The sequence below is a fragment of the Oncorhynchus nerka genome, linkage group LG3, assembly GCF_034236695.1.
Source record: "Oncorhynchus nerka isolate Pitt River linkage group LG3, Oner_Uvic_2.0, whole genome shotgun sequence".
NCBI classification, from domain to species: Eukaryota; Metazoa; Chordata; class Actinopteri; order Salmoniformes; family Salmonidae; genus Oncorhynchus; species Oncorhynchus nerka.
This window is the reverse complement of record NC_088398.1, coordinates 6263536-6290915: the sequence shown is the minus strand read 5'-3', so window position 1 is coordinate 6290915 and position 27380 is coordinate 6263536. Positions and strand designations below refer to the sequence as shown.

General features: G+C 43.9%; 2 protein-coding genes across 3 annotated transcripts; both read right to left on the bottom strand.

Moving 5' to 3' along the window:
* Positions 1-2: 2 nt before the first annotated feature.
* LOC115101218 (polyhomeotic-like protein 1) lies at positions 3-9668 on the bottom strand. 2 transcript variants are annotated; one of them, XM_029620534.2, is made up of 15 exons: positions 9496-9667; positions 8758-8879; positions 8225-8338; positions 7214-7279; positions 6943-7086; positions 6690-6854; positions 6472-6553; positions 5638-6344; positions 5423-5561; positions 4958-5130; positions 4750-4816; positions 3263-3350; positions 2929-3100; positions 1644-1884; positions 3-1229 (listed from the first exon to the last, which is right to left on the bottom strand). In XM_029620534.2, exons 2-15 carry the CDS (start codon positions 8872-8874, stop codon positions 1078-1080), a joined length of 2427 nt encoding a protein of 808 aa, XP_029476394.2. In that variant the 5' UTR covers positions 8875-8879; positions 9496-9667; the 3' UTR covers positions 3-1077. The 2 variants fall into 2 exon arrangements, with proteins under 2 accessions (XP_029476394.2, XP_064863515.1); XM_065007443.1 differs by lacking the exons at positions 4750-4816; positions 4958-5130 and having other exon boundaries at positions 9496-9668.
* Positions 9669-15669: 6001 nt separating this feature from the next.
* m6pr (mannose-6-phosphate receptor (cation dependent)) lies at positions 15670-23541 on the bottom strand. Its single transcript, XM_029620521.2, has 7 exons — positions 23174-23541; positions 21092-21270; positions 20561-20727; positions 20251-20360; positions 19956-20086; positions 19442-19568; positions 15670-18047 (listed from the first exon to the last, which is right to left on the bottom strand). The coding sequence occupies exons 1-7, from the start codon at positions 23177-23179 to the stop codon at positions 17925-17927; spliced, it is 843 nt and encodes a 280-aa protein (XP_029476381.1). The 5' UTR covers positions 23180-23541; the 3' UTR covers positions 15670-17924.
* Between the last annotated feature and the right edge of the window lie 3839 nt (positions 23542-27380).

Genomic DNA, 27380 nt, shown 5'->3' with positions numbered 1-27380 from the left:
AATAAGCTTTTTGTGCCTACAGAACATTTGTGGGATCTTTTATTTCAGCTCATGAAACATGGGACCAACACTTTACATGTTGTGTTTATCATTTCGATCAGTGTAATTCTGGTCCCGGAGGGCTGAAACATTTCAAATTTTCCTCTTCTCCTAATAAGGGACTGGTTCAGACCTGGGACAACAGGTGAGTGCAATTAACTACCAAGTAAAAACAAAACACAGAAGTGTTTCCACCCTCCAGGACTGGCATTGAATAGCCCTGACAGTCTGTAGCAGCCATATACAAACAACACTCAGAGCTAAAGAGCATAGTTCCAGTAACAGGAACTATATTATTGGTAGTACTGCATACACAGAGTATCTCCCCTCTCAGGACAAATACCCATATTCAGGTAGTTCAGTCAGTTACTAATACTCACTACATCCCCCTCCATGAAAAACTTCCACACCAATATAATAACTTTGATTGTAGTACAAAAGATCAAAGCTTTAGATCTGGTATCTGGTGAAAAAAAAGTTAATTAAAGCTCTTCAATGTCCTTTCATACACTTGATTAGAGCCTGGCATCTACATTAACATTACAAATCCACTTTGTAAAAAGAAAAGTGAAATGGACCATTTTCAATAATAACACTATGGTTATAGCACCGTTGAAATGTAGAAAAAGGCAACTTGAACAGTCCTAGCTAGCTAGCCACGGTTACTGTAGGTGACCACGTTTGCAGTGTCAAATGAGTATATGTTTCTCCTGACAGACACACACGAACTCACCCATACTTTGTCAGTTTACCTCACAAACATGAACTCTAAAGTTAGACTATCAGATTTTTTTGCACATTCCATGTCCAGGAAAGTCAATGCATATCCTAATTATTTCCCCTCTTACCTATATTCAACCCCCTTCTCTTTATCTAGTTTCTAAAATGATTGAGGTTTATGATTAAAATCAACCCCCATTTTCTCCTCCCTTTCAGTCTTGGTCTCAGGCTTGAACGTCACTAATACAAGTCTTTAGTGTGGGTCCCAGTTTGAAGTTCATTAGAACCTCTCTTCCTCATCCCTCCCTCCTTCCCCCGTCAGTCTCGTAGGCTGTTGATGAAGGCACAGATCTTGAGGGCGGGTCCTAGTTTGATGTTCATGGTGGAGATGAGGTGTTCTTCTCTGAGTAGCAGCAGGGCTTGTCCGTCAATCTCCTGGGACAGGAACTGGGCTGCCAGCTCCTCACAACCTGGGAAGGGAGGAGAGAGAGTGAATACGCTATGAAAAGGGACCGCTCACTAGCAATGAACATCAACCTAAAATACACATTGGCGTGGGTTATGGACAAACCAGAACTGTTGGATTTTTAAAATCTATTTCAGGGTTACCCAAACTGGGTCCTTGGGCCCCCCCTAGGTGCACATTTTGGTTTTTGCCCTAGCACTACAAAGCTGATTCAAATAAGCAACTCATCATCTCAGGCTTGAACGTTTGAATCAGCTGTGTAGTGCTAGGGAAAACCCAAAACGTGCCCCCAGAGACCCAGTTTGGGAAACCCTGTTCTAATTGACCAGTTGGCCATGGGTTCCATTTTTACAGATTCCCCTACTATGACTCTTAATTCATTGTTTACTTCATTGACTGTTAATGAATGAGTACTGACCTTGTAGTGAAGAGATGAAACTGCAGACCTCCTCCACACCCCAATGGGTGGGGCTCCCAGACAGGAAGTTGGCCTCATCCAATGGGAGGCTGCCTTGAGCTGAGTCGTCCAAATGGGGATCGCAGTGGGTGGGCCTAGGGCAGGAGAGGGAGGAGCTAGGGGAGAGTGATGGGGAATCTTCTTCCTCCTCCTCCTCGTCACAACTGGACACATCCTCTGAGCGACTGGATTCAGAACGACACTACAGCCAATCATAGAGAGAAGAGCGTCATACATGTAGGCCTGCACAGTTTAAATATGGTACTGGAACTGACCCTGTATGTATTATACATAATCACTGAACAAAAATATAAACACAACATGCAACAATGTCATTGATTTTACAGAGTTACAGTTCATATGAGGAAATCAGTCAACTGAAATAACTTTTTAAAAAAGGGTCTCGATCTCTTCACTGTATTTTTGTGAATTCAAATTGCCATCATTAAATTGCAATTGTGTTTATTGTCCGTAGCTTATACCTTCCCATACCATAACCCCACAGCCACCATGGGGCACTCTGTTCACAACGTTGGCATCAGCCAAGCCACTCGCCCACTTGACACCATATGGACTGCAGTATTGAGGCCGGTTGGACGTACTGCCAAATTCTCTAAAACAACGTTGGAGGCCATTTATGGTAGAAAAATGAATATTAAATTCTCTGGCAACAGTTCTGGTGGCCATTTCTGCAATCAGCATGCCAATTGCACGCTCCCTCAAAACATGTGACATCTATTGTGTTGTGTGACAAAACTGCACATTTAGATTGGCTTTTTATTGTCCCAAGCACAAGGTGCACCTGTGGTATGATCATGCTGTTTAATCAGCTTCTTGATATGCCACACCTGTCAGATGGATGAATTATCTTAGCAGGGAGAAATGCTCACTAACAGGGATATAAACAAATGTGTGGACAAAATTTGAGAGAAATGAGCTTTTGAGGGTATGGAAATGATCTGGGATCTTTTATTTCAGCTCATGAAACATGGGACCAACACTTTACATGTTGTGTTTATATTTGTGTTCAGTATAGTATGCTTACTTACTTTATCATGTTCTTCTATCTGGTGTGTTTCAGTTCTACCTTGTTATTTTTGGTATTACATTGTTATGGATTACTGTAGTGTTGGGTTTAGAGATGGTTAGATACTCATTTGACTGTACTTGTGTATGTGACATTCAAACTTGAAACAGGAGTAAACAACAACATTTCTATTTCATGGATCAGAAACATCCACTTTACCTCCTTGACAGGCAAATGTCTGCCGGCTATTTTAGCGCAGGCGATCTCCGAGCTACTCCTGCGAGGACCCCTGCGTCTGACGATGTTGTCTGGGGGAACGGGAGGACCAGGCGGCCGTGCAGAAGCTCGCCCCCTACTGACCTGGAAGTGATGACTGCAGCTCACATTGTATCTGGAGGAGAGTGGACAAAGCAGGTAATAACAAGGAGTTAATAGTGTTGGTTGCACCCAGGACAAAAATGTGATGTCAACAGTGCTGACTTTAAAGTGTAGACCTGTTCTGGTCAGAGAGGTGTGTGATATAGTGAGAAGACAGGTGAGGTGGCTAGGGTACCTCTTAGCGCAGGTCTTGGAGCAGAACCTCTTGGAGCCCCTGAACTGGCTGGCTGGAGCCAAGCTCTCACAGTACTCGCACTTCAACACTGGTGAGGAGAGAGTCAGACTGTTAGTACAGAGATGACTATGGGTCAGAGGAGGCTGGTGGGAGGAGCTATAGGAGGACGGGCTCATTGTAATGGCTGGAATGGAATAAATGGAACGTTGTCAAACACATTACAATGATTCCGTCCTCCTATAGCTCCTCCCACCAGCCTCCTATGCTAGGGATGACAACTACTGTACAGAATCAAGCTATACTACTGCAACCTCTCCCAGGCAACTGGATCAGAGGCAGAATCAAGGTATAGTACTGCAACCTCTCCCAGGCAACTGGATCAGAGGCAGAATCAAGGTATAGTACTGCAACCTCTCCCAGGCAACTGGATCATAGGCAGAATCAAGGTATAGTACTGCAACCTCTCACAGGCAACTGGATCAGAGGCAGAATCAAGGTATAGTACTGCAACCTCTCCCAGACAACTGGATCAGAGGCAGAATCAAGGTATAGTACTGCAACCTCTCACAGACAACTGGATCAGAGGCAGAATCAAGGTATAGTACTGCAACCTCTCACAGACAACTGGATCAGAGGCAGAATCAAGGTATAGTACTGCAACCTCTCACAGACAACTGGATCAGAGGCAGAATCAAGGTATAGTACTCAACAACTGGATCAGAGGCAGAATCAGGTATAGTACTGCAACCTCTCACAGACAACTGGATCAGAGGCAGAATCAAGGTATAGTACTGCAACCTCTCACAGACAACTGGATCAGAGGCAGAATCAAGGTATAGTACTGCAACCTCTCACAGACAACTGGATCAGAGGCAGAATCAAGGTATAGTACTGCAACCTCTCACAGACAACTGGATCAGAGGCAGAATCAAGGTATAGTACTGCAACCTCTCACAGACAACTGGATCAGAGGCAGAATCAAGGTATAGTACTGCAACCTCTCACAGACAACTGGATCAGAGGCAGAATCAAGGTATAGTACTGCAACCTCTCACAGACAACTGGATCAGAGGCAGAATCAAGGTATAGTACTGCAACCTCTCACAGACAACTGGATCAGAGGCAGAATCAAGGTATAGTACTGCAACCTCTCACAGACAACTGGATCAGAGGCAGAATCAAGGTATAGTACTGCAGACAAATCAAGGTATAGTACTGCAACCTCTCACAGACAACTGGATCAGAGGCAGAATCAAGGTATAGTACTGCAACCTCTCACAGACAACTGGATCAGAGGCAGAATCAAGGTATAGTACTGCAACCTCTCCCAGACAACTGGATCAGAGGCAGAATCAAGCTATAGTACTGCAACCTCTCCCAGACAACTGGATCAGAGGCAGAATCAAAAAAAATTCAAGGCTAGTGCATCAGTCTGCTGGTATGGAGTGTATTCTTTAAGGAAGGTAGAAAATATACCACCCACTAACCTGCAGGGCCTCCATTGTCAGCCTGTTGAACACCCATGGCTAGTGGCTCCTTCACTGGCCCAGTCACCTGTCAATCAATGTCAGGTTTGGGTGTTAGAGAAGGATATGTTCTGGCCCTAAAGCAAAGTTCTGTGCAAACAAAACCACATCTTCTCTCCTGATCCATGGTAAGCAGGTAGCTAGGTGCTAGCCAGGTATATGAACTCACAGGGAAAGGCTCAGCTCCCTCCTGGATAACAAAACCCTCTATGAGGTGGGTGAGGACCTGAGGTTTGACCACCGCCTGAGGCAGAGGGGCTCTGTCTCCCTGACCCCCCACCCCCCAAGACAGGGGTAGAGACAGGGTGGGGGGAGAGGAGAAGGCTGGCACCACTTTAGGAGCTGGAGAAAGAGAGCGAGAGGAAGTGATGGAACCAGGGTAGAAAAGAGTGTGGGTGAAATGTCAGAGTTTGGGAAATTACACTATTGATTCAAAAAACAAACATGAATTTACACTATTGATTCAAAAAACAAACATGAATTTACACTACTCATTAAAAAAAAACATGACTTAACCAAATATGAATCATGCTGTGTTTTACAACTTAACCTTAAATCCTTGAATCAAGCAATCGCCAACCTTAGATAGGATTCAACTAAACAAGAACATACATTATGTCTTCAGACATCTTACCTGAGTCCATCGTGGGGGCGGGAGATAGAGGGGCAGAATCTCTCATTGGTGGACAGCAAAGTTGGGAAGGTTCGACTGCCATCTCATTGGTTGCATCAGTTTCCGACTTCCTCTTCAATGAGCCAATTGCAGGCTTTGCCTAATGCAACAGGAAGAGACTAGTTTTTATTAACACACACACACACCCCAACTCTTTCAGTTTCTAAGAGGATTACCGTGGTGTTCCCTCCAGTAGAGGCTATAGCGATGCCGTTGTCCTGGGGGCAGCAGCTTCGGGCCTGTGCCAAAGCCTGGGAGTTTCCTACTGAGCCCTGCCTAGCTCCCACCAGCTGGACTGGGACATGGGGCGGGTGGTGGCCCCCCGTGTTGGGCGGAGCCGGGAGGATAGGTGGAGGGTGGCGTGGGGAAAGCTGGACAGGTAAGCGGTGACCCTGTGAGGTTTTGGGCTGTATGTGCACAGGGCCAGAGCTGTGGCTCACCTTGTCCAAGTTAGTGTTGGACTGCTGCAGTGGCTGCACCACCAAGGTCTGGGTGTTGACGTTAGTTTTGGGGGCGACTGAACCTATGGGGTAGCCCTGAGAGGAGGTAGGAACGTTGGAGGTGGGGACTAGGATGTGCGTCACCGTGGCAGCAGGGGTAACCGTGGTTACCGCCCGGGCCTGACATAGGCCTGAGGGGGAGAGGAGGAGCTGGGAGAGAGGGAGCGTGGGAGAGGGGGAGGAGGAGGCAGGAACTGAGGTGGCAGCGGTTGGGGCCATATTCAGCTGGTTTCCAGTCTTGACATTTATACTGGTGAGAGCAGTGGGATGAGTGTAGCTAGTCAGTTTGTTGGCCATTTGTTGCTGTTGCTGCTGGGTGTTCTGAGAGAACTGCTGCTGTTGCTGCTGAGGATGCTGTTGTTGTTGACTTAGAGAATAGTTGGCTGATAAAGGGAGAGAGTTTAATGCATGTTTAAAGTTGGAATGAGAGATGGTTCTTTGCATCTTAGTGGCATACAAATTGATATAGAATTGTGTCTGCATATTGGAGGCAAAGATAAGTCCTTTCACCTGCGTCTCTCCTGTCTGGAAACTCCGTCTTCACTGCGGCCACTCTGGGAGTGGAGATACAGTGGAGAGCCAGGTTTTGCACCTGAGAGAGTAAGTAGAGGGAGAGAGAAAATAAGGCAAACAATTAGAAACAATATTATCTGTGCAAAATCTCAATTGCAGAGACAACTGTTGACTGTAAAAAAAAAATCCTTCTCACAACAGGAAGTGGTCACTACCTGGTCATTGTCGGATTGGGCATTGGAGGTGGGATGTACTTCCTGTTGCTGCTGTTGTTGCTGAGGCTGTTGCTGTGCAACTGTCGCCACAGCAGCCGTTGCTGTGCCACCAGGCATGAAGATGAGCTGGGAGGCTGTGAGGGGTGCCCTGAGGGAGCGGTTGACCTGTGGGCTCATAGGTCAGAGGTTATTGAATATAAAGAGGCTCCTTCTCAATTGACAAAAATATCAGTCTTCTCCTCATTCAACTCACTCTCAGGTACATCTGGCCCTGTCCGGCTGAGTTCCCACCCAGCAGCACTGATTGGCTGAGAGCTGATGATGTCACTGATGTGGCAGGGCCGAGGGGGCGGGGATTGGTCATGGTCCCTCCCCCAGAGGTGGTGCTCAGATTGACCTGTGACAAGAGGGAAAATGTTGACGCTGCCATATGTCAGGAATCTCAAAAAAAGAAGCTAAGAAACTGCAATTAAGGATATCAATGCTTGCCACGTTTTATTTGAATTATTGACTGTGAAACTTACAGTGGTGGTTGCTTGGGAGACACTGTGGTTGGGAGAGTTGGACTGGCGACTAGCAGCGAGGGTGGCCTGAGAGAGAAACACAAAATGAAAGAGGTCAAGAGAAAGTAAAAACTTTGAACGTTGTGGCAGTGCAGTGTATTCCTCTGCTTAGTGTTATTATTACCTGTTATGTAAGGGATCATTAACGAGGGGCTATGTGTTCTATGGAAAATAATGAATGGCGTGCAAGGTGTGTTCCACGACGCGCTAGCGAAGTGGAAGTGACGTTCCACGGGGTTGCATTATTTTCCAGAGAACGCAAAGTGCCGAGTTGATTATCCCTTTTATAACATGGCTATAATTGAACACATTTTTCGCTAGAAATGTGTTAATTTGCCGGTAGAAATGTGTTTAACATCTACTGAAGTGGCTAGCAAGTTTACTAGATAGCTACAGTCGTCTTAGTAAACAAACAGACTTGCTAGTTTAGCTAACCAAAACATCATGCCTAGCTTGCTGCTATGAACATCGAATTCAACAATACCAACGTTTTCAATTCAACTTTTTCTTTCAAAAGAAGCTCAAACAGAACATGTAAGAATGAACTATAGCCATTGAATTCTACCGTGTGTTATATGGATATAATGCATGCTCTAGAATGCCATTCAAGCCCATCAGAAACAAGTATTCAACAATGCCATGGTATAATAGTGTTATTACTTGTTGTGTCACCTGCAATTGTGTTATTACCTGTTCTGTTACCTTTCATTGTGTTATTAGCTGTTCTGTTACCTTTCATTGTGTTATTACCTGTTCTGTTACCTTTCATTGTGTTATTAGCTGTTGTGCTACCCGTTATTATTGTGTTATTACCTGTTCTGTTACCTTTCATTGTGTTATTAGCTGTTGTGCTACCTGTTATTATTGTGTTATTACCTGTTCTGTTACCTTTCATTGTGTTATTACCTGTTCTGTTACCTTTCATTGTGTTATTAGCTGTTGTGCTACCAGTTATTATTGTGTTATTATTACCTGTTGCACGGCAGCCAGGTTGTGAAGCTGCTGGGCACTGTTGATTTGCTGCTGCAGCATCAGCTGCTGGAAGTACTGGGCTGCGTTCGGCTGTCTCTGCAGCGCCTGAAGGGCCTAGAGAGTACAAATCACCAACATCATCCTCAATATCATATTCATTGAGATTAACATCACTTCATTGTTCAAATACACACAAGGTCCAAGCTAAATCTGACTTCCGCTTTTAACCCAACCACTACGAAAGACACACATACAGGTATTTTTTTGGAGAGGTGCGGGGGGCTGCGACACTGGGCGCCCGGGGAGCTGTTGTTGTGGGGGGGGGGGGGGGGGGGGTTAAGTGCCTTGCTCCAGGGCACAACTGCAGGCAATGGCATCTAGGATTTGATACCAGCAACCCTCCAGTATGCACATGCTCTTCTTGACTGGTCATTCCTAGGCAAGGCTAGTAGTTCAACATTCAGTGCTGACATTCGCCCTATTGTCAAAGACAATGATTCATGCAGCAGGCTTAAAAATAATTAAATAATCACCTGCACAGCTTGCCTCTCATACAGAGACATGTGGGCTATCTGGGGAGGGCGGGAGTTCCCAGCAGACGGCGCATTCCCATTGGTAGAGCCCGTGTTCTGGTCATCACCTGCATCCATGCTCTCTGCACAAAACACAGATATCAATCAAATCATGGACTGTAATATCTTACAGTACTGTCAAATAATACTTTTTTCTTTCTTATATGAAAATATATACCATAACAATTGCAAAGCAATTTTATTACCTAGAAATCTCTCTTCTCAGTAGCAGACATTTGACCTCAATAGACCCCTACCGAGTTATCACGTTCTAATCTAATCTATAAATTAACTGGCCATAACTGCTAAAGCTATATCTTGCTGTATGTTGTTGCAGTTCTTAGCTAGCGAATGCAATGGGTGAAATTGTCATTGGCGGTAGGAGGCCGGCTGGCTGTCAGCAACATGATCGATGACCGAAAGGGAAGCAGCCAGGAGGGAACATGGATGGACAAGTTGCTCTTCCAAACGTTTAAAACGTTAAATTAGACATTCAAAATTAAGGACAGACAATTGCGTTTTGATATTAGATAGCTATATAATTTACTTTCAATGACTGGCAATGTTGAATTACAACAAAACCTAGGCGAGATCATTGCAGCAATAGTGCGTCTGGCTAACGTTAGCATAGCTAGCTAGCTATCAAGCTAGAGCTAGATCATAAGTTAATTGCAAGGCTTTGTGAAATTTTTCTCTTACCTCAATCTCCTGGACCTGTATTTTCTTTAACCTTTTAAATATAAAATCCAGCTTTTATCCGTAAACGTTTCACGCATTTGCTTTTGGAAGGAATCTTTGATGTTTTTCTGATTATTGTGTGAAGCAAACAACGGTGAGCCAGATGAGAGAAATCCCGCCCCCTCTCATTCTTTACCATTCCTTTTCCGGCGCCAAAAAATACGTCATTGAGATGCATCAGAGAGGGAACAGTAGCCCAATCTAAAATCGACCCCTACACCCCATGCACTTGTGGAGATTTAAGACGATTTGACAGGTGTTAGTAATATGGAAATAGCTCCACATTGCTTCTGATAGTCGAGGTAGAGTTATTAATTATCTCGTATACATTAATAAGGTGGATGCTACCAGGATAGTCTTGAATGAATCGTGAATAATGATGAGTAAGAAGTTACAGACGCACAAATATCATACCCCCCCAAAAATGCTAACCTCCCCCTTATTGTCATGATTCCCCCTTATTGTCATGATGTCACATCATGACAATAAGGGGGAGGTTAGCATTTTTTGGGGGGTATGATATTTGTGCGTCTGTAACTTTCTAAATCATCCTTATTCACGATTCATTCAGGACTATCCTTAATCATGGTAGTATCCACATTAATGTAGAAGTGTTGAGACATATATAATTATTTACAATAAAAGTGACTCCAAAATGACACAATACATTATTTAGCATTAATTTCAATTGGGCACAAAATGATCAGAAACACAACCAAAACACAAACCAAAACAAACAGCAAATGCATCCAACAAGTTTGAAGAGTCACAAGCTTGATGGCATGCTAGGAATATGGGACCAAATACTACACTTTTGACTACTTTAATACACATATAAGTGAATTTGTCCCAATACTTTAGGTCTCCTAAAATGGGGAGACTATGAACAAAAAGTGTGGTAATTTCTAAACGGTTCACCCGATATGGATGAAAATACCCTCAAATTAAACCGGACAGTCGGCACTTTATTGTATCATTTCAAATCCAAAGTGCTGGAGTGAAGAGGGAGAGTAAGAGGACTCACATGCTATAAAGTTCATGCACACCTGAAGACACAACTCCAAATACAAGGCTGACATGACACACAGAGAGACAGAGAGAGTGTGACGTGCTCTCACACCAAACAGGACAATCCAGTTCAGGATGACACACAGCAGTGGAAACTAAGGTGGAGACTCAAGCAACAACAGTATCTGCCATTGACAAAGGCTAAATTGTACAGTACAACATATCACAACGACCTATCAACAGTAGTACATTTCAGAAAGGCTACTGTTCTCAGCAAGGGTCCAAATAAAAGGCCTGGAAGACATGAATGAAGCCACTTGAAAACGACAGTAAGCCCATCTAATTATTTGTTGTAGAATAACAGATGCGTAATAAAGATTTTGTATAATTTCAGCCAGTAGTTTTGAAAGTAGAGCTCACAGGCCAAAACAGGTCCCCGAAAATTGTGCACAATTGTGTATAACTTCATCCATTTCGTATGATATTCTACGTCCTGCAAAAATATATTTTCCTGCAATTTGTGTGATGTTACAAATACCAATTTCTACAATATGTTGCTAATTTGTAACTTCTTTGGGGCCTTTTCAATATCTTTAACTTTTAGGCATATGCCTATGATTACACCACTATCATGGAGAAAAGAAACTGACAAGAATGAGAGAGGATATTGTGAAATAGTGGGCTGGCAGATCCCAGTCTTTTCTACTTTGAGGCATGTCTGATTGTGAGTCACTCCAACAAAGCACCAAACCACCCAACTGGTCTTTCTTTTCACTTTTCCATTTCCATCCACTACAGAGGCTAGTCTCTGACCGCAACTCTGTACAACATGACAGGCTTCCACATGAGATCGTAGCTTTGGCAGAGGAGGAAGAACGGGAAACAGAGGAGTGAAGGAGCGACAGACAAGGGGAAAAGGAGGTAGTGCCGAAGGAGGTGAGGAATTAAGACCTCCAGCTCTAGGTCAGGAAAATATTGGAGGAAAGGTTGCAAAGACCGGTGTTGGAAAGGGGGGAGGCAGAGTAGGAGCAGCATGGAGTAAATACAGAGGAAGGGGGGTTGCAGGCGGAAGTACAGAGCTAGTAATCAAATCAGTTATAAGTGTCATAAATGTCAAAGGAACAAATAGAAAGGGGAATATTAGAGAGAATGGAAAGGTTGAAGGGATAGAAAATGGAAAATGGAGGTCCAGGGAGAGGAAGGGGGGTGGGGGGCTGCAAATAGAGACGGTCTAGGCCAGGGAGATGTAGAACCAGTAGAACTGAAGATGGAGAAAAGAGGAAGAGTGAACAGAGGGGTGGGTAGGAGAGGTAATGGAAGTTTGGGTGTAAGAGGTGAAGGGGGAGCTGGATTGGGAGGAGGGGTGAGGATGAGGTAGGACAGAGAGGAGATGTTGAAGCAGGAGATAGCGCTGTGGTTGGTGGAAGACTCACATCTAACCCAGCAGGACTACCTCCAGCTGATGAAATCACTGAGCGTCAGGCTCCCTGAAGGTGTCCTAACCCCACAGATGATTGAGCTGGCTAACATGGAGAGCAGAATCCAGGATGTCCAGGCCATCATCCCTGACCTGGAACACTTTAACATCCGGTTCAAAGCCGTTCCTCGACTGGGCTGCCGGGAGGTTAAAAACTTTCTGGCCATGAAAAGGGACGGTCAGATCCTTCAAATCATAAAACTCCTCTTCTTTGACCAAGAGGATGATAAAGAGCAGAGTAGGAAACACTGGAGGGAGAACAAGACCAAAACAGGCTGAGGGTTCAGGCTGAGGAATAGTGATACGGCTGTCTCAACACCGGCTATGTACACCAGTGCCACCAGGAGTTGGGCTAGGTTGGAGGTGGGGGAGGTGTCTTCGATAGTGACTAAAGGAACCAGAGTGAATGTGAAAGACATTGTGAGCAAAGAGTATTGTGACGAGTCAGTGTTTTGGAGGAACGGCGTGTCACCCGGGCCTCGGAGGTTCGGTATGTTCTTCCAGAATGAAGCAGATGAGTTGGAAATGCTCAAGTTCTTTCATGAGCTGGGAGAGGGCGGGTCAGGTGGAACCAGGACAGCATCATACCCCAAAGGCAACAGGGTGGAGTATGGATTCCTCAGCGGAAGGTTGGACTTCCTGCCCCAAATCCAGACGGGCAATTCTGGAAAAAACAGAAAGGCGGCTGAAAAGATACGTGAGCGGCTCGTGATCGAATGCAAATGTACTGCCGGCAACATGGTTGGGAAACTGGTCACTAAAATCCCCAACAGTAACCAGTACAGCTACCAGGTCCAGACCTACATGTACATTCTGAATAGGGAGGGGGAAGAACAGGGCTCCGGGCAGCCGAGCGGAAATGGAGGAAAACTCGCCTCCCTGCGGACCTGACATCCTTTCACTCCCTCCTCTCTACATTTTCCTCTTCTCTCTCTGCTGCTAAAGCCACTTTCTACCACTCTAAATTCCAAGCATCTGCCTCTAACCCTAGGAAGCTCTTTGCAACCTTCTCCTCCCTCCTGAATCCTCCTCCCCCTCCCCCCCCCTCCTCCCTCTCTGCAGATGACTTCGTCAACCATTTTGAAAAGAAGGTCGACGACATCCGATCCTCGTTTGCTAAGTCAAACGACACCGCTGGTTCTGCTCACACTGCCCTACCCTGTGCTCTGACCTCTTTCTCCCTCTCTCTCCAGATGAAATCTCGCGTCTTGTGACGGCCGGCCGCCCCTACAACCTGCCCGCTTGACCCTATCCCCTCCTCTCTTCTCCAGACCATTTCCGGAGACCTCCTCCCTTACCTCACCTCGCTCATCAACTCATCCCTGACCGCTGGCTACGTCCCTTCCGTCTTCAAGAGAGCGAGAGTTGCACCCCTTCTGAAAAAACCTACACTCGATCCCTCCGATGTCAACAACTACAGACCAGTATCCCTTCTTTCTTTTCTCTCCAAAACTCTTGAACGTGCCGTCCTTGGCCAGCTCTCCCGCTATCTCTCTCAGAATGACCTTCTTGATCCAAATCAGTCAGGTTTCAAGACTAGTCATTCAACTGAGACTGCTCTTCTCTGTATCACGGAGGCGCTCCGCACTGCTAAAGCTAACTCTCTCTCCTCTCATCCTTCTAGACCTATCGGCTGCCTTCGATACTGTGAACCATCAGATCCTCCTCTCCACCCTCTCCGAGTTGGGCATCTCCGGCGCGGCCAACGCTTGGATTGCGTCCTACCTGACAGGTCGCTCCTACCAGGTGGCGTGGCGAGAATCCGTCTCCACACCACGTGCTCTCACCACTGGTGTCCCCCAGGGCTCTGTTCTAGGCCCTCTCCTATTCTCGCTATACACCAAGTCACTTGGCTCTGTCATAACCTCACATGGTCTCTCCTATCATTGCTATGCAGACGACACACAATTAATCTTCTCCTTTCCCCCTTCTGATGACCAGGTGGCGAATCGCATCTCTGCATGTCTGGCAGACATATCCGTGTGGATGACGGATCACCACCTCAAGCTGAACCTCGGCAAGACGGAGCTGCTCTTCCTCCCGGGAAGGACTGCCCGTTCCATGATCTCGCCATCACGGTTGACAACTCCATTGTGTCCTCCTCCCAGAGCGCTAAGAACCTTGGCGTGATCCTGGACAACACCCTGTCGTTCTCAACTAACATCAAGGCGGTGGCCCGTTCCTGTAGGTTCATGCTCTACAACATCCGCAGAGTACGACCCTGCCTCACACAGGAAGCGGCGCAGGTCCTAATCCAGGCACTTGTCATCTCCCGTCTGGATTACTGCAACTCGCTGTTGGCTGGGCTCCCTGCCTGTGCCATTAAACCCTACAACTCATCCAGAACGCCGCAGCCCGTCTGGTGTTCAACCTTCCCAAGTTCTCTCACGTCACCCCGCTCCTCCGCTCCCTCCACTGGCTTCCAGTTGAAGCTCGCATCCGCTACAAGACCATGGTGCTTGCCTACGGAGCTGTGAGGGGAACGGCACCTCAGTACCTCCAGGCTCTGATCAGGCCCTACACCCAAACAAGGGCACTGCGTTCATCCACCTCTGGCCTGCTCGCCTCCCTACCACTGAGGAAGTACAGTTCCCGCTCAGCCCAGTCAAAACTGTTCGCTGCTCTGGCCCCCAATGGTGGAACAAACTCCTCACGACGCCAGGACAGCGGAGTCAATCACCACCTTCCGGAGACACCTGAAACCCCACCTCTTTAAGGAATACCTAGGATAGGATAAAGTAATCCCTCTCACCCCCTCCCCTGAAAGATTTAGATGCACTACTGTTCCACTGGAGGTCATAAGGTGAATGCACCAATTTGTAAGTCGCTCTGGATAAGAGCATCTGCTAAATGACTTAAATGTAAATGTAAATGTAAGTAGAAAAGTGTTCTCAGATGAAGAGAGCAGTGATGATTGTGAGACACTACCACCAGGGAGGGGACCCTCCCAGGGACTTCCGCTGGAGTTACCTGCAGATAGAGCCCTCTGTCCAGGACATTTCTTGGGGGAATCTAGCCCTCACCCTCCGATCCAACAGATCCCAGACGTGCTCAAAAGGATGGAAATCCAGGCTCTTCACTGGCCACGGCAGAACACTGACATTCCTGTCTTGCAGGAAATCACGCACAGAACGAGCAGTATGGCTGGTGGCATTGTCATGCTGGAGGGTCATGTCAGGATGAGCCTGCAGGAAGGGTACCACATGAGGGAGGAGGATGTCTTCCCTGTAACGCACAGCGTTGAGATTGCCTGCAATGACAAGTTCAGTCCAATGATGCAGTGACACACCGCCCCAGACCATGACGGACCCTCCACCCCCAAATCGATCCCCTTCCAGAGTACAGGCATTGGTTTAACGCTCATTCCTTCGACAATAAACGAGAATCCAACCATCACCCCTGGTGAGACAAAACTGCGACTCATCAGTGAAGAACACTTTTTACCAGTCGTCTGGTCCAGCGACGGTGGGTTGTTGTCTGTGATGTCTGGTGAGGACCTGCCTTTACAACAGGCCTACAAGCCCTCAGTCCAGCCTCTCAGCCACGGCTGTTTTCAGGCACTCCGCTTCACGCCGTGCATTAGAACAGCCCTTATCAGTTGTATATTGGTTAAATATGAATCATATTTTATCAGTACATACAGAGAGCAGTTGTTTTAAAAATATATTTATTATGTTTTACAGTGTTGCTTAGGGAGTTAATTGCCCCTGCTAACACGCCAGCACACTAAAACGTGTCATACATGACAGATTCAGAACTGTAATCAAACATTTTATTCATATTTAATTTTGATGCAAAAGCGCAAAACAAACTAAACAAATTATCTTTTACTCTTCCCCTCATCTGCAAGTACAAATAGCATCACAAACTAAAGCCAAAGTCCGAACTGGCCAAAACCATTGAACCCAGACCTGGTTTGGTTCTGATCCATTTCGCCACATCTCATTGGGGCCTGTTGTCCTGGGCTGGGTCTAACTAATGCCATCTTTCAGGTCTTGATTGAACTAAGCGAGTGCCATGGGCCAAGTTTTTTTTGTTTTAAAAACACCACAAACAAGCAAAAACAAAATTAAAAAACAACATTCACCCACATGTCACAGATAGTACATGTGTATTTTTCTTGATTATATAAATTACTTAAGTTCCTCCATTTTACTGTTGAACACAAAGTGCCTTCTGTTGCCTTATGAAGGACCTGTTCAATCACAGCATTATATTACAAAATCATCATCAATGTCCTCAGTATCATTAATGCTGCATTCATAACCAAGTGGGAAGGTGATATTTACCACATACGACTGGGATTTATCCACTTGAACACCCTTCCAACTGGTAATTACTAGTGGGAAAATTGTCTATGATCCCTGTGCTCCGACTTCCCCCTCACGGTGACCTCTGACATCACCTATAAGAAAATGACCTCGATAACAGCATTTTTTTGGCTGTTAAATGCAACAAAACATCATTTATAAAAAGCCATTAATATGGTTTTTTAACACTATAATTTGTGTGAAAGCTGTACTTTTAATTTACAGTTGAATCTGCTTGTTGGCCATTAGCATCAGTGTTTCTCAACGATTTCAAAGAACGTAAAATGCATCCAACTGGTATTAACAACTTCACAACTGGTCATTACCACCTTCCCACTTGGTTATGAACACAGCATAACAGTAGGCTACTACTCAGTACCATGGTTTGGGTCAATGCCATTTCAATTTTGTCAACATAGGAAGTGAACTGATGGGAACAGAATTAAAATGGAATAGGTTCCAACCCTACTCTTCAAATAGCTAAGGAAAAGGTAGAATGGGTCAGAAGTACATTTTGGTCAAGGCCCAGTCTGCATCCTACTCTAAAACAGCAACACGGACTAAATGTGTGTGTCTAGCAGTGCATTGGTTGGAATGGCTCTGTACTATATTGTGGTCCAACTTAATTTGAAGGTCGTTATTAAATGTTTTTACCCATTCGAAAACTTTAGGCTAAGAGTGTTAATTATTTCTTAACAATCGTAAATATATCTAACCATTTTAAATGTATAAACCATTTAATTACAATGACCTGTAAGCATATAAATCATGAACAAAAGCCTGCATATTCACTTACTGTAATATTACCATGGAAAAATTATTCTAAGCAGTGTATAAGCAGACCTTCAAATAAAGTGTGACCTACGAGTCAGTACACAGCCATCAGCTACTGAAACAAACTGGATGGGAGTCACGTTAGAAGCTGTTCCTATGGTTGCATTGTGTCAGCACTAACACGTCAGAAAGGCCTTACGGTTTCCACTAGATTAGACAGCCACAAAGTCAAAATTGGCTCGATCATGAAAATTAATGAAATTTGATTTAAAAGTCAGGCTTAGGCATCAGGTTATCAGTGTGGTTAAGGTTAGTTAGGTTTAAAAATCTGATTTTAAATTGTAGAAATAGACGGGGTTCATGACTTTGTGGCAGTGTTAACTAGTAACGACACCTATTGTGCCAGATGAACCAGATGTAACAGTCTGTCTGAGACGTCACTCTCCATCCAGAGGTGGCCACTCCAGTTCATGAAAAAAGAAAAGTGTATCCAGGTTTTTGTTGCCACCTCCAAATAATGACGCCTGGGCCATGCAAACCAGGGCAGGTGACTTACCATCTAATATAACAAACTAAGTGTTTAGGAGTCATAGATCCTCCAGCCTTCCATAAACTAGTGTGCCCACCTCTAAACTCATCCCTGAAACTGTCAAAATGAACTAGGATGAAGTTGCGCCTAGACACTGAACTGAGGTCAGTTTTATGTTTCTCCGGACTTGGAGAGAGTAAGTGATGATCCTAGATCTGTGCCTAAGGGCAAAATCTATCCGAAGTGTCAAAAGCTTCACACGGGATAGATCCCTCCCACTACTGACATCAGATCACATGGGAAGCAAGTGGTCATCCCTCTCTTCTGGCTGCTCCTCTGGCTTTGTGGACACACCCCTGTATGTGGGAGGTTCCTCTTCGGGGCCCTGTGTCCTACACACAAAATTACATCCATCCTGAGGGTGAGAGAGAGAGAGTGAGAAGAGTTATGACTGACCAGCCAATCCCAGCCCTCAAAAGAACAGCAAAATGCCCTCAAGTAATGCATAAATGTGGCCTTCAACATAGACACAATCCCAAATCAACCCATTTACCCTCCAACATTTAATTTTTATTTCAAATGTATTTAACTAGGCAAGTCAGTTAAGAACTAATTCTTATTTACAATGACGGCCTAGGAACTGCCTTGTTCAGGAGCAGAACGACAGATTTTTTATCGTGTCAGCTCAGGGATTCGAGCCAGCAACCTTTCGGTTACTGGCCCAATGCTCTAACCACTAGGCTACCTGCCACCCCAAACATAGACACTAAAATACCAAATCAACCCATATACCCTCCTTCAACAGACCCTGAATCCCAAATCAACCCAGATAACCTCTTCCAACCTAAAACACTCGTAGGGGATAGGTTTTGGTATTGTACCAGAGAGATATGTGACGTCCATAGTCTCACGTCAGATAGTTCAGTGCAGATGGCCGTTGTGCTATCTGATAACTCGCAAACACTCATGGCATAGCTAGAAAGAAGCTCAAAATTTTTACCAAGGTGACATCGTCCACTAAACTCCCTTTCACCTTCAAAAGAGTCAGAGTTAATCTTACCAAAAACAATAAACCTGTAGATAATATTGATGTTTTTTCATGAGCAAGTCTTCACTAGCTAATTCTCTAGCTAGGTATTTTGTGGTGGTAGAATCGGTATTTATGAAATTCGAAATGTGCACAGAAATTTGCTAGCTGCCTGCTTACTGAACCAGTATGAAATCAATCCATATGAAATGAAAGGCAGGCATATTAATAATGCCAGTTCACACACTCCATGCTGAATACTACCTCTAGCTAGCTAGTGTAGTGAAGTTCCAGCTAATGGATAAATGAGTTTATGATATCTGTTCTGCCGTGATTAGCGCGCAGAGTTCTAAGGCACAGATGACTGCTCTCTGGGACATTATCGCGTTGGCCAAATGTTCCAAAGTAGCGAGGAACAGTGCTATCTGTCCGAGTCAGATACATGCTGATTTCTGAGAACAGTCCCAGAACTTTGCTGCCGTACCTCATCAATAAGCTGACAAACTAGCTACTGTATGGCCATTCAAACACCTTGCACTGGGCAGCTAGCTGGAGCAAGTTTGCTCAACTGAGCGAGCAGGATATGCCGTAGTAGCCAGTACGTCATAGCTACCAAGAGAGGAGCGATTATCGGAATTAGTGTTAGGCGGATGAACAAAAACTAGATTTTTTTTCCACGATTAGGTCCTCGTCCTACAAGACAGAACGGTTGAGGGACGAGCTTCACGTAGTAGTGACGCCGCCTGACGTGAGACAGTGATGTGACTTCTACAAACACTCACCGCTGCCAGGTTGCCAACCTGCGTCCAGAAGATATAGTTGGGGAACTGCTGCAACCCTTTGGCCCCGACAATCAAACGCTGGTAGAGGAATCCACAAATGAGGTACACTGACAAGAGGACGAACCCACTGGGACAGAGGAATGAATAAACATTTTAAAAAGGTGTCGAATCCCCAGTTGGAAACCCATCCCATTAATTGACACATGAACAAACAGAACAGTGATAATTATTCTGGTGTTCTGCGGTGTTAAGCGTTGAGGAAATAAGAGACCATTATCATAATGAATACCAATAAATATGTAAATATGATCTGTTTTGCTTGGTCTTGTAGCTTTGTTTGCTGTGCGCAAATGACAAGTCCATTTCATAGGGTATTGAGTATTTGTTGGAAAGAGAAATGGAGAGCTTTGGTTGCTACCCTGCGTGCCAGCCAGCGGGTTGGGGATAAGTCTGAGTATTTCTGTAGTCACCGGAATGTGTGTAATCAGGAAGGATGCATAATCTTAGTACTAACATGATGAGTATTATGGAGCCTGCACTGAGCTGGGATGGCAGAGCGGGACAGACCGCACTGGAGTCTAGTTCAAACAGATAGAAACAGTCCCTGTCCCTCTCCCTCTCCTCCAACACCACTTCCAGCTTCCCCTAAGAGACACATGGGGAGAGAGAGAGAGAGAAAGAGAGAGGTTTGAGCAAAAGGGAGGACGATAGGAGGGGATGTAGAGAGGTGTGCGTCAATGTGTGACAGGAAGAGAGGCATGTCAAATCACCACACCACAGTGATCCAAACCCTCCCTTCCCTCTCTCACCATTTCCACTCCTCTGTTGCAGGAGATCATGACGATGGCTTTCCTCATCTCCTTGGAACAGTGGCCGTCATACTTGGTGCCGTTGCTGTAGATCAACATCACCCAGTCACCTGTAGGGGGTGATGGGTAGCAGAGAGCGAGAGAGAAAGAGTGAGAGAGAGAGAGAGATGGAAGGGGAGAGAGAAAGGGCATCACTATATCTGGTCATGCTAGAGCTGACTTACAGAGATACTATAATATACCGTAACACACTGATAATACCGGCACATGACTTTCTCAAAGGAAAAGATAAAGAACCGGACATTCTTACTTCCTCCGATAGCCTGTGTTGCAGTGTACAGGCCAAGCACTGTCTCACTTTCTTTTTCCGTATGGTCGATCTGAACGAGTCCCGCTCCTACCGTTTTCCCCGCATCCCCACACACCTGGAACTGGTACGTGTAGCTCTCCTTGCCGCTTGTCGTCGCCACAGAGAAACTGTAACCAAGGGAACCGTGGGAAAAAAACTGTGGTAACGTTACCTTGTATAAGTGTTACGTGTGACGTTACATGAGTGATGTAGACTAAAATGAACAATCTCTGGAAAATTAAAACTAAGGGAGTTTCCAAGCTTAATGTGGCCTCCTGACTGCTGAACAATAACCTTTTTATACCATCATGCAAAGCTAATTTCTGTGACAGCTGACAAAGTATAATTTCACCTCCCCAAGCAATGGACGTCAGTGTGTGTGGTCTTACTTTTTGCTGATAACCCTTGCTTTGATACCCCTCACCTGGTAAAGCAATAGGATGTACCACGGATATTTTTATGTTTTCCAGTTCTAAAACGGTCATTCCTTACGTCTTGTTAGTGAGCGGTTCTAGAAGAATGAGGACCTTCCGTTCTGCCGGGGACTCAGAGAACAGCTTACACCTCTTGGTGTCGTCACTGGCCTGGCTTCCACACACCAACAGGACCAGCTGAACAGCCAGAACTAACAGCCGCCCAGACGTCGCTGTGTGTGGGGTGGACATGGACACCTGTGGAAAATATATAATGGAAAACGATTAAAATACTATACTTTGTAAGGCTTATTTGGTCTGTTTCACTGCATGACTGATTCATTGCCTAACCAATTCATTTGGACACAATGACACGGATAAAAAGCAGTAAACGAGTGCTGCTCTTTTAACGCTGTAGTAGGACTACTGAGAAAAAACACCTGCCTTGTGATATTTACAATGATTGTACAAAACATTAGGAACACGCACTCTTTCCATTACATACTGACCAGGTGAAAGCTATGATCCCTTATTGATGTCACCTGTTAAATCCACTTCAATTAATATAGATGAAGTGGATAAGACCGGTTAAAGAAGGATTTTTAAGCACATTTTATTTTATTTCACCTTTATTTAACCAGGTAGGCTAGTTGAGAACAAGTTCTCATTTGCAACTGCGACCTGACCAAGATAAACGCATAGCAGTGTGAACAGACAACAACACAGAGTAAACAATTAACAAGTCAATAACACAGTAGAAAAGAGAGTCTATATACATTGTGTGCAAAAGGCATGAGGGGTAGGCGAATAATTACAATTTTGCAGATTAACACTGGAGTGATAAATGATCAGATGGTCATGTACAGGTAGAGATATTGGTGTGCAAAAGAGCAGAAAAGTAAATAAATATAAACAGTATGGGGAAGATGGATTGTATGTGTGCGCCATTCAGATTGTATGTGTGCGCCATTCAGATTGTATGTGTGCGCCATTCAGATTGTATGTGTGCGCCATTCAGATTGTATGTGTGCGCCATTCAGAGAGTAAATGGGCAAGACAAAAGATTTAAGTGCCTTTGAAGGAGGTATGGTAGTAGGTGCCCAGGCGCAACAGTTTGAGTGTCAACAACTGCAACGCTGCTGGCTTTTTCCAAGCTCAACAGTTTCCTGTGTGTATCATGAATGGTCCATCACCCAAAAGGACATCCAGCCAACTTGACACAACTGCGGGAAGCATTAAAGTCAACATGGGCCAGCATCCCTGTGGAAAGCTTTCGAGTCCATGCCCCAAAGAATTGAGGCTGTTCTGAGGGGAAAGCAGGGTGCAACTCAATATTAGGAAGGTGTTCCTAATGTTTTGTACACTGTCACCATTTCTGTGATTCCCAAGGCATGAGATACATATCAGACAAAACTCTGCTACAACAGCGAGTCAGACCATATGAAAGTAAAATTACGCGGCAAAGCGGTTTACAAGAGAACTCGGAAAAATACGAGGTCAAATCATGACGTCACTGATTTATAGCTCGGAAAGTCGGAGCTCTAGAGGCCCGCGTTGGAATTAGGAGTAGGACTTTTTTTTTAATGATCGGAGGTCGTTTCTTCGAGTTTCCTATGGTCTTTTAACCTTTAACTAGGCAAGTCAGTTAAGAACAAATTCTTATTTTCAATGACGACCTAGGAACAGTGGGTTTAACTGCCTGTTCAAGGGCAGAACGACAGATTTGTACCATGTCAGCTCGGGGATATGAACTTGCAACCTTTCGGTTACTAGTCCAACGCTCACTAGGCTACGCTGCCGAGATTTCTGAGGGCAGTTATTTTGTACGCGGCATAACATCTGTTTGCAGAAGGAAATTAAACTATCCCGCCATCTTGACTTACACACCCCTGACCTAAGGTGCATTCAGGATGGTTGCTGCAACGTTCCGTGAGCGCTCAAGGCAAAACTGTCGAACATTAATTGAACGTTCAATTCAAAACAGTTTCAGAAACGAGCTTGACATGAACACCGTGGTAGATGTATGTCATTGCGAAATAGGTAAGGCCGTAATTAACAAAGCAGCTGTCATGCAACTTTTGAAACGTTGTAGAACGTTACGCATCCTGAATAGCCCCCTAGCCTCGGCTGATACTGTAACACAAACAACTTTTAGACATACCTTCATTCTGAAAAGATGTAGCCAGCTATTCCGTTAGCGTAGCCAATGAATAGTGTAGGTTGAAGTGGCTACAATCTAGCTGGTCTGGTCAAGTAGCTAGCAAAAGCAAGCTAAGCTAGCTAAATGGCACACCGTGTCCCCTGTTTTGTCATGCAAATGAAACAGACTAACACCTGGTAATCAATTTCGTGTTCGAAAAAAACCATGTTCGTTAACAGTCCGCTATAAAATGTACTTTAATACCAACTATTTATGCTATAAAATCATTATACAGCGTCTAGTGTGAATTTATGTCAGATGCGGAAGTGGAATTAAACAAGGAAACGCATTTGACTGTAGCAAAGATTTAACTAAATCAAGACACACCACAAGCTTGTCGTTTCCAATGGTATCAAATGAGTCGTAGAGGGCAGAGCTAAGCACGTGCTAGCGATATCCTATTGGCGCGTTCTAGTATACATCTGCATATTTACGTTAGGGCACGCCTACTCTGTGAAGTGTGTGCAATAACTAAATTCTCATTTGCACTCCTAAACAGCGCGATTACGTAGGGTGAAGTATACAAAACTTAGTCCATTCTGTTCATAACACATTCTAGTTTTGGGAACAGAAAAATCTATTGAGATCAAATGTTTAATTGATGATAATATTGGCAGGATCTCGGCAAAAATCCATATCGTTCCATCTTCTCCCAGTGGGCTTCCTCTCGGATTTTTCACATTTACACAGCCAGTGAAATAACTGTCTCATTGTTCTAACCATTCAATTCATGGGGCATTATTGGCATGGGAAACATTTATTTTAATTTTTTATCAACAACAAATCAATACATGAAGTACATGTGGGAACACAAGTATATATAAATAATATCCAATAGACAATTGAGCTGGGGGCGGGGCTAGAGGGTACAATATCACATTACACAAGGACAAGCATACACTTATAATTCTAACAGCTTTTTTGTTAGTAGAGTATTTCATTGTCTTAAAATACAGTTCAGTTTCTTTTTGTAAGGTAAGAAAATGTGGTGTTTTGTTTTGTAAATACATTAAAATGTTTCAGGTTATTTTATTTCTATCGTAGGTAAAGAATCCAAGCAGTACATCTCTCCACAATAGTGTAAGCTCTTCATAAATGTGTTCAAATATAAATCTACTGATGTCTTGCCACAGTTTTCTTACATGAATACAATGCCAAAAAAGATGCAACACTGTTTCTGGGTGGTCATTACAAAAGGAACAATTTGAGTTGATGTTTTCCTTAAACTTCTTCATATAGTGGTTGGCAGGATAATATTTATGAATAATTTTAAAGGAAACTTCCTTAATTTTGTTAACAAGTAGGTATGTGTGTGGCAACATCCAAACTTTTTCCCAACAGATATTATCAATAAATCCATTCCAATAAGGCATGACATAAGGTATAGATACAACATCCTGCTGAAACAAGGATCTTATCGCTCTGTTGTTGAATGGACCAAAAGAGAAAAATATTTCCTACTGATGAGTCAACAGGGTCAATGGAAGGTAGGCTCTGAGGGTCAGGTCTTGACACGTTCCTGAATAATAAAGCAACTACTGAGGGAATGGCTTCTAAAACAATTGCAAAATCTTTAGGTGTTACAGGGACCTTATAAAGGTTATAAATGATACATTCCTTATAACTAAGTAAAAGACCCTCTGCATTTACCAGTTGGCTCACCAATAGGATATTATTTCAGAAACCAATATTCTAAAAACAAAAGTATTTTTATACAATATATCATGATTATTCCATATATAATATCTGTGTGAAGAAAAATGATATATATAAATTAAGGACCATGACAAGAAAACCTGCCGATGAAAAGCAGAAAGTTTCACTGGAACTTTGTCAATATTATAATCGCAAACCAACATGAAGTTAAGTCCACCAAAAGTAGAGAAGACATGATGAGGAATACAATTCCACATAGAAGTGGGTCTTCTTAGGAATTGTTTTATCCAATTGATCTTAAAAGTATTATTTAAGGTAGTAACGTCTAGAAAATTCAGCCCACCATTCTCATAAGTGTTCATTACAACAGTTTTCCTAATGTAATGGTACGGTTTCTCCACAGAAAGTTGAAAAGCATCTGGTCTATCTCCTTGCTTATTTTACCATCACGATATAAAGATAGAGCACCATATGTTAGTCTAGAGATACCTTCAGCCTTGCTTATTAGGACTTTTTCTTCCTTTTAAAGATAAGTCCCTCTGTAGCCATTGATTTAGCTTCTTCTGTTTTTTTAATAAGAGAGTTCAAATTTAGTAAGCCTCTAGACTTCTGATCCTTTGTAATGGTTATGCGTAAATATGTAAGTTCTTCTTTTACTGAAATACCATAATATAAAGGTGTCACACAATCTTTGACAGCCATGAGTTCACATTTATTCATGTTAAAATATAGACCAGATGCTTTGGAAAAGGATTGCATCACATTGATCGATATGGGAATTTGGTTAGCGTCTTTCAGAAAAAGTGTAGTATGTAGTATCGTCAGCCTACTGGCTTATAATAATTTCTTTACCAGCTATGGAAATACCTTGTACAGGACTATTGTTTAAAGAATTTGTAAGAAGTTGGGTGATTAATAAAAACAGGTACGGAGAGATAGGACAACCTTGCCTAATTCCTCTCTTTAACTCAAATCTCGGTGAGGTGCCCTTATTTCAATTTGATAGTGCTGTTACCATTTGTATAGAGAGTCTTAATAGACTTACAGATAAAAATCCCCAAAGTCAAGTCGTTCAAGGGAGTGGAAGATGAACTGATGCTCTGTGTCAAATGCTTTATAAAAATCTAAAAAATAATATGAAACTATCCTCAGTTATTAGGTCTGAGTAGTCAAGTATGTCTAATACTAGTCTGACATTGTTATAAATATGTCTGTTCCTCATAAAGCCAGACTGTGTTTCATCAATGATTGCATCCAGGACTTATTTAATTATTTTTGCAATTAGGCTAATATCTTATAGTCATTACTAAGAAGACAAATTGGACGACAGTTATCGATGAGCAGCATTTCTTTTTTAGGCTCAGTGTTATTACCACCTGACTCGTTGTAGGAGGGAGAACATTGTTTTTAATACTCTCTGAACACACTTCAAATAGGAAGGGAGCTACTTGTTCAGAAAATCATTTGTAAAATTCTGATGTAATTCCATCAACACCTGGTGATTTATTGTTCTTTAGATGTTTGATAGACTCTATAATCTCTTCAACTTTGATGGGTTCATCACACTGTTTAGATTCTAGATCACCGATAGTGAACATTATTCAGTGAGTTAAAAAAACATATCTGTGAATTCCTGACAGTACGTAGAGCAATACAATTTTCAGTAAAAATTGCTACAGTATTTAGCGATACATTTTTGGTAATCTGTATTAACACCATCAATGTTTAACTTATGGATAGTGTTATTTGTAGAGTGAAATTTCACAAGTCTAAAGAAATAGGATGAATTCTGTTCTCCCTCCTCAATCCATTTTCCCAAGATCTAATAAAGGCTCCTTCTGCTTTTAATCTATATATATTATCCAGTTTATTTTGTAACTCAATCAGTTCCATCTTGTCCTCCCCGAGAGGCTGGCTGGGGACCTCTGAGAAAGGAAAGTTATCTTAATGATCACAATTTCCTCCTCAGCTCTTCTGGTCTCAGCAAGATTACTACCATATTTTCTAAGGTATTTGGACACCTCAAATTTAAACAGCTCCCAGTTCTTTTTTTATTATTATTTTTTTACCCCCTTTTCTCCCCAATTTCATGGTATCCAATTGTTTTAGTGGCTACTATCTTGTCTCATCGCTACAACTCCCGTACGGGCTCGGGAGAGACGAAGGTTGAAAGTCATGCGTCCTCCGATACACAACCCAACCAGCCGCACTGCTTCTTAACACAGCGCCCTCCAACCCGGAAGCCAGCCGCACCAATGTGTCGGAGGAAACACCATGCATCTGGCAACCTTGGTTAGCGCGCACTGCACCCGGCCCGCCACAGGAGTCGCTGGTGCGCGATGAGACAAGGACAAGGATTTCCCTACCAGCCAAACCCTCCCTAACCCGGATGACGCTAGGCCAATTGTGCGTCGCCCCCACGGACCTCCCGGTCGTGGCCGGTTACGACAGAGCCTGGGCGAGAACCCAGAGTCTCTGGTGGCGCAGCAGTACAGCGCCCTTAACCACTGCG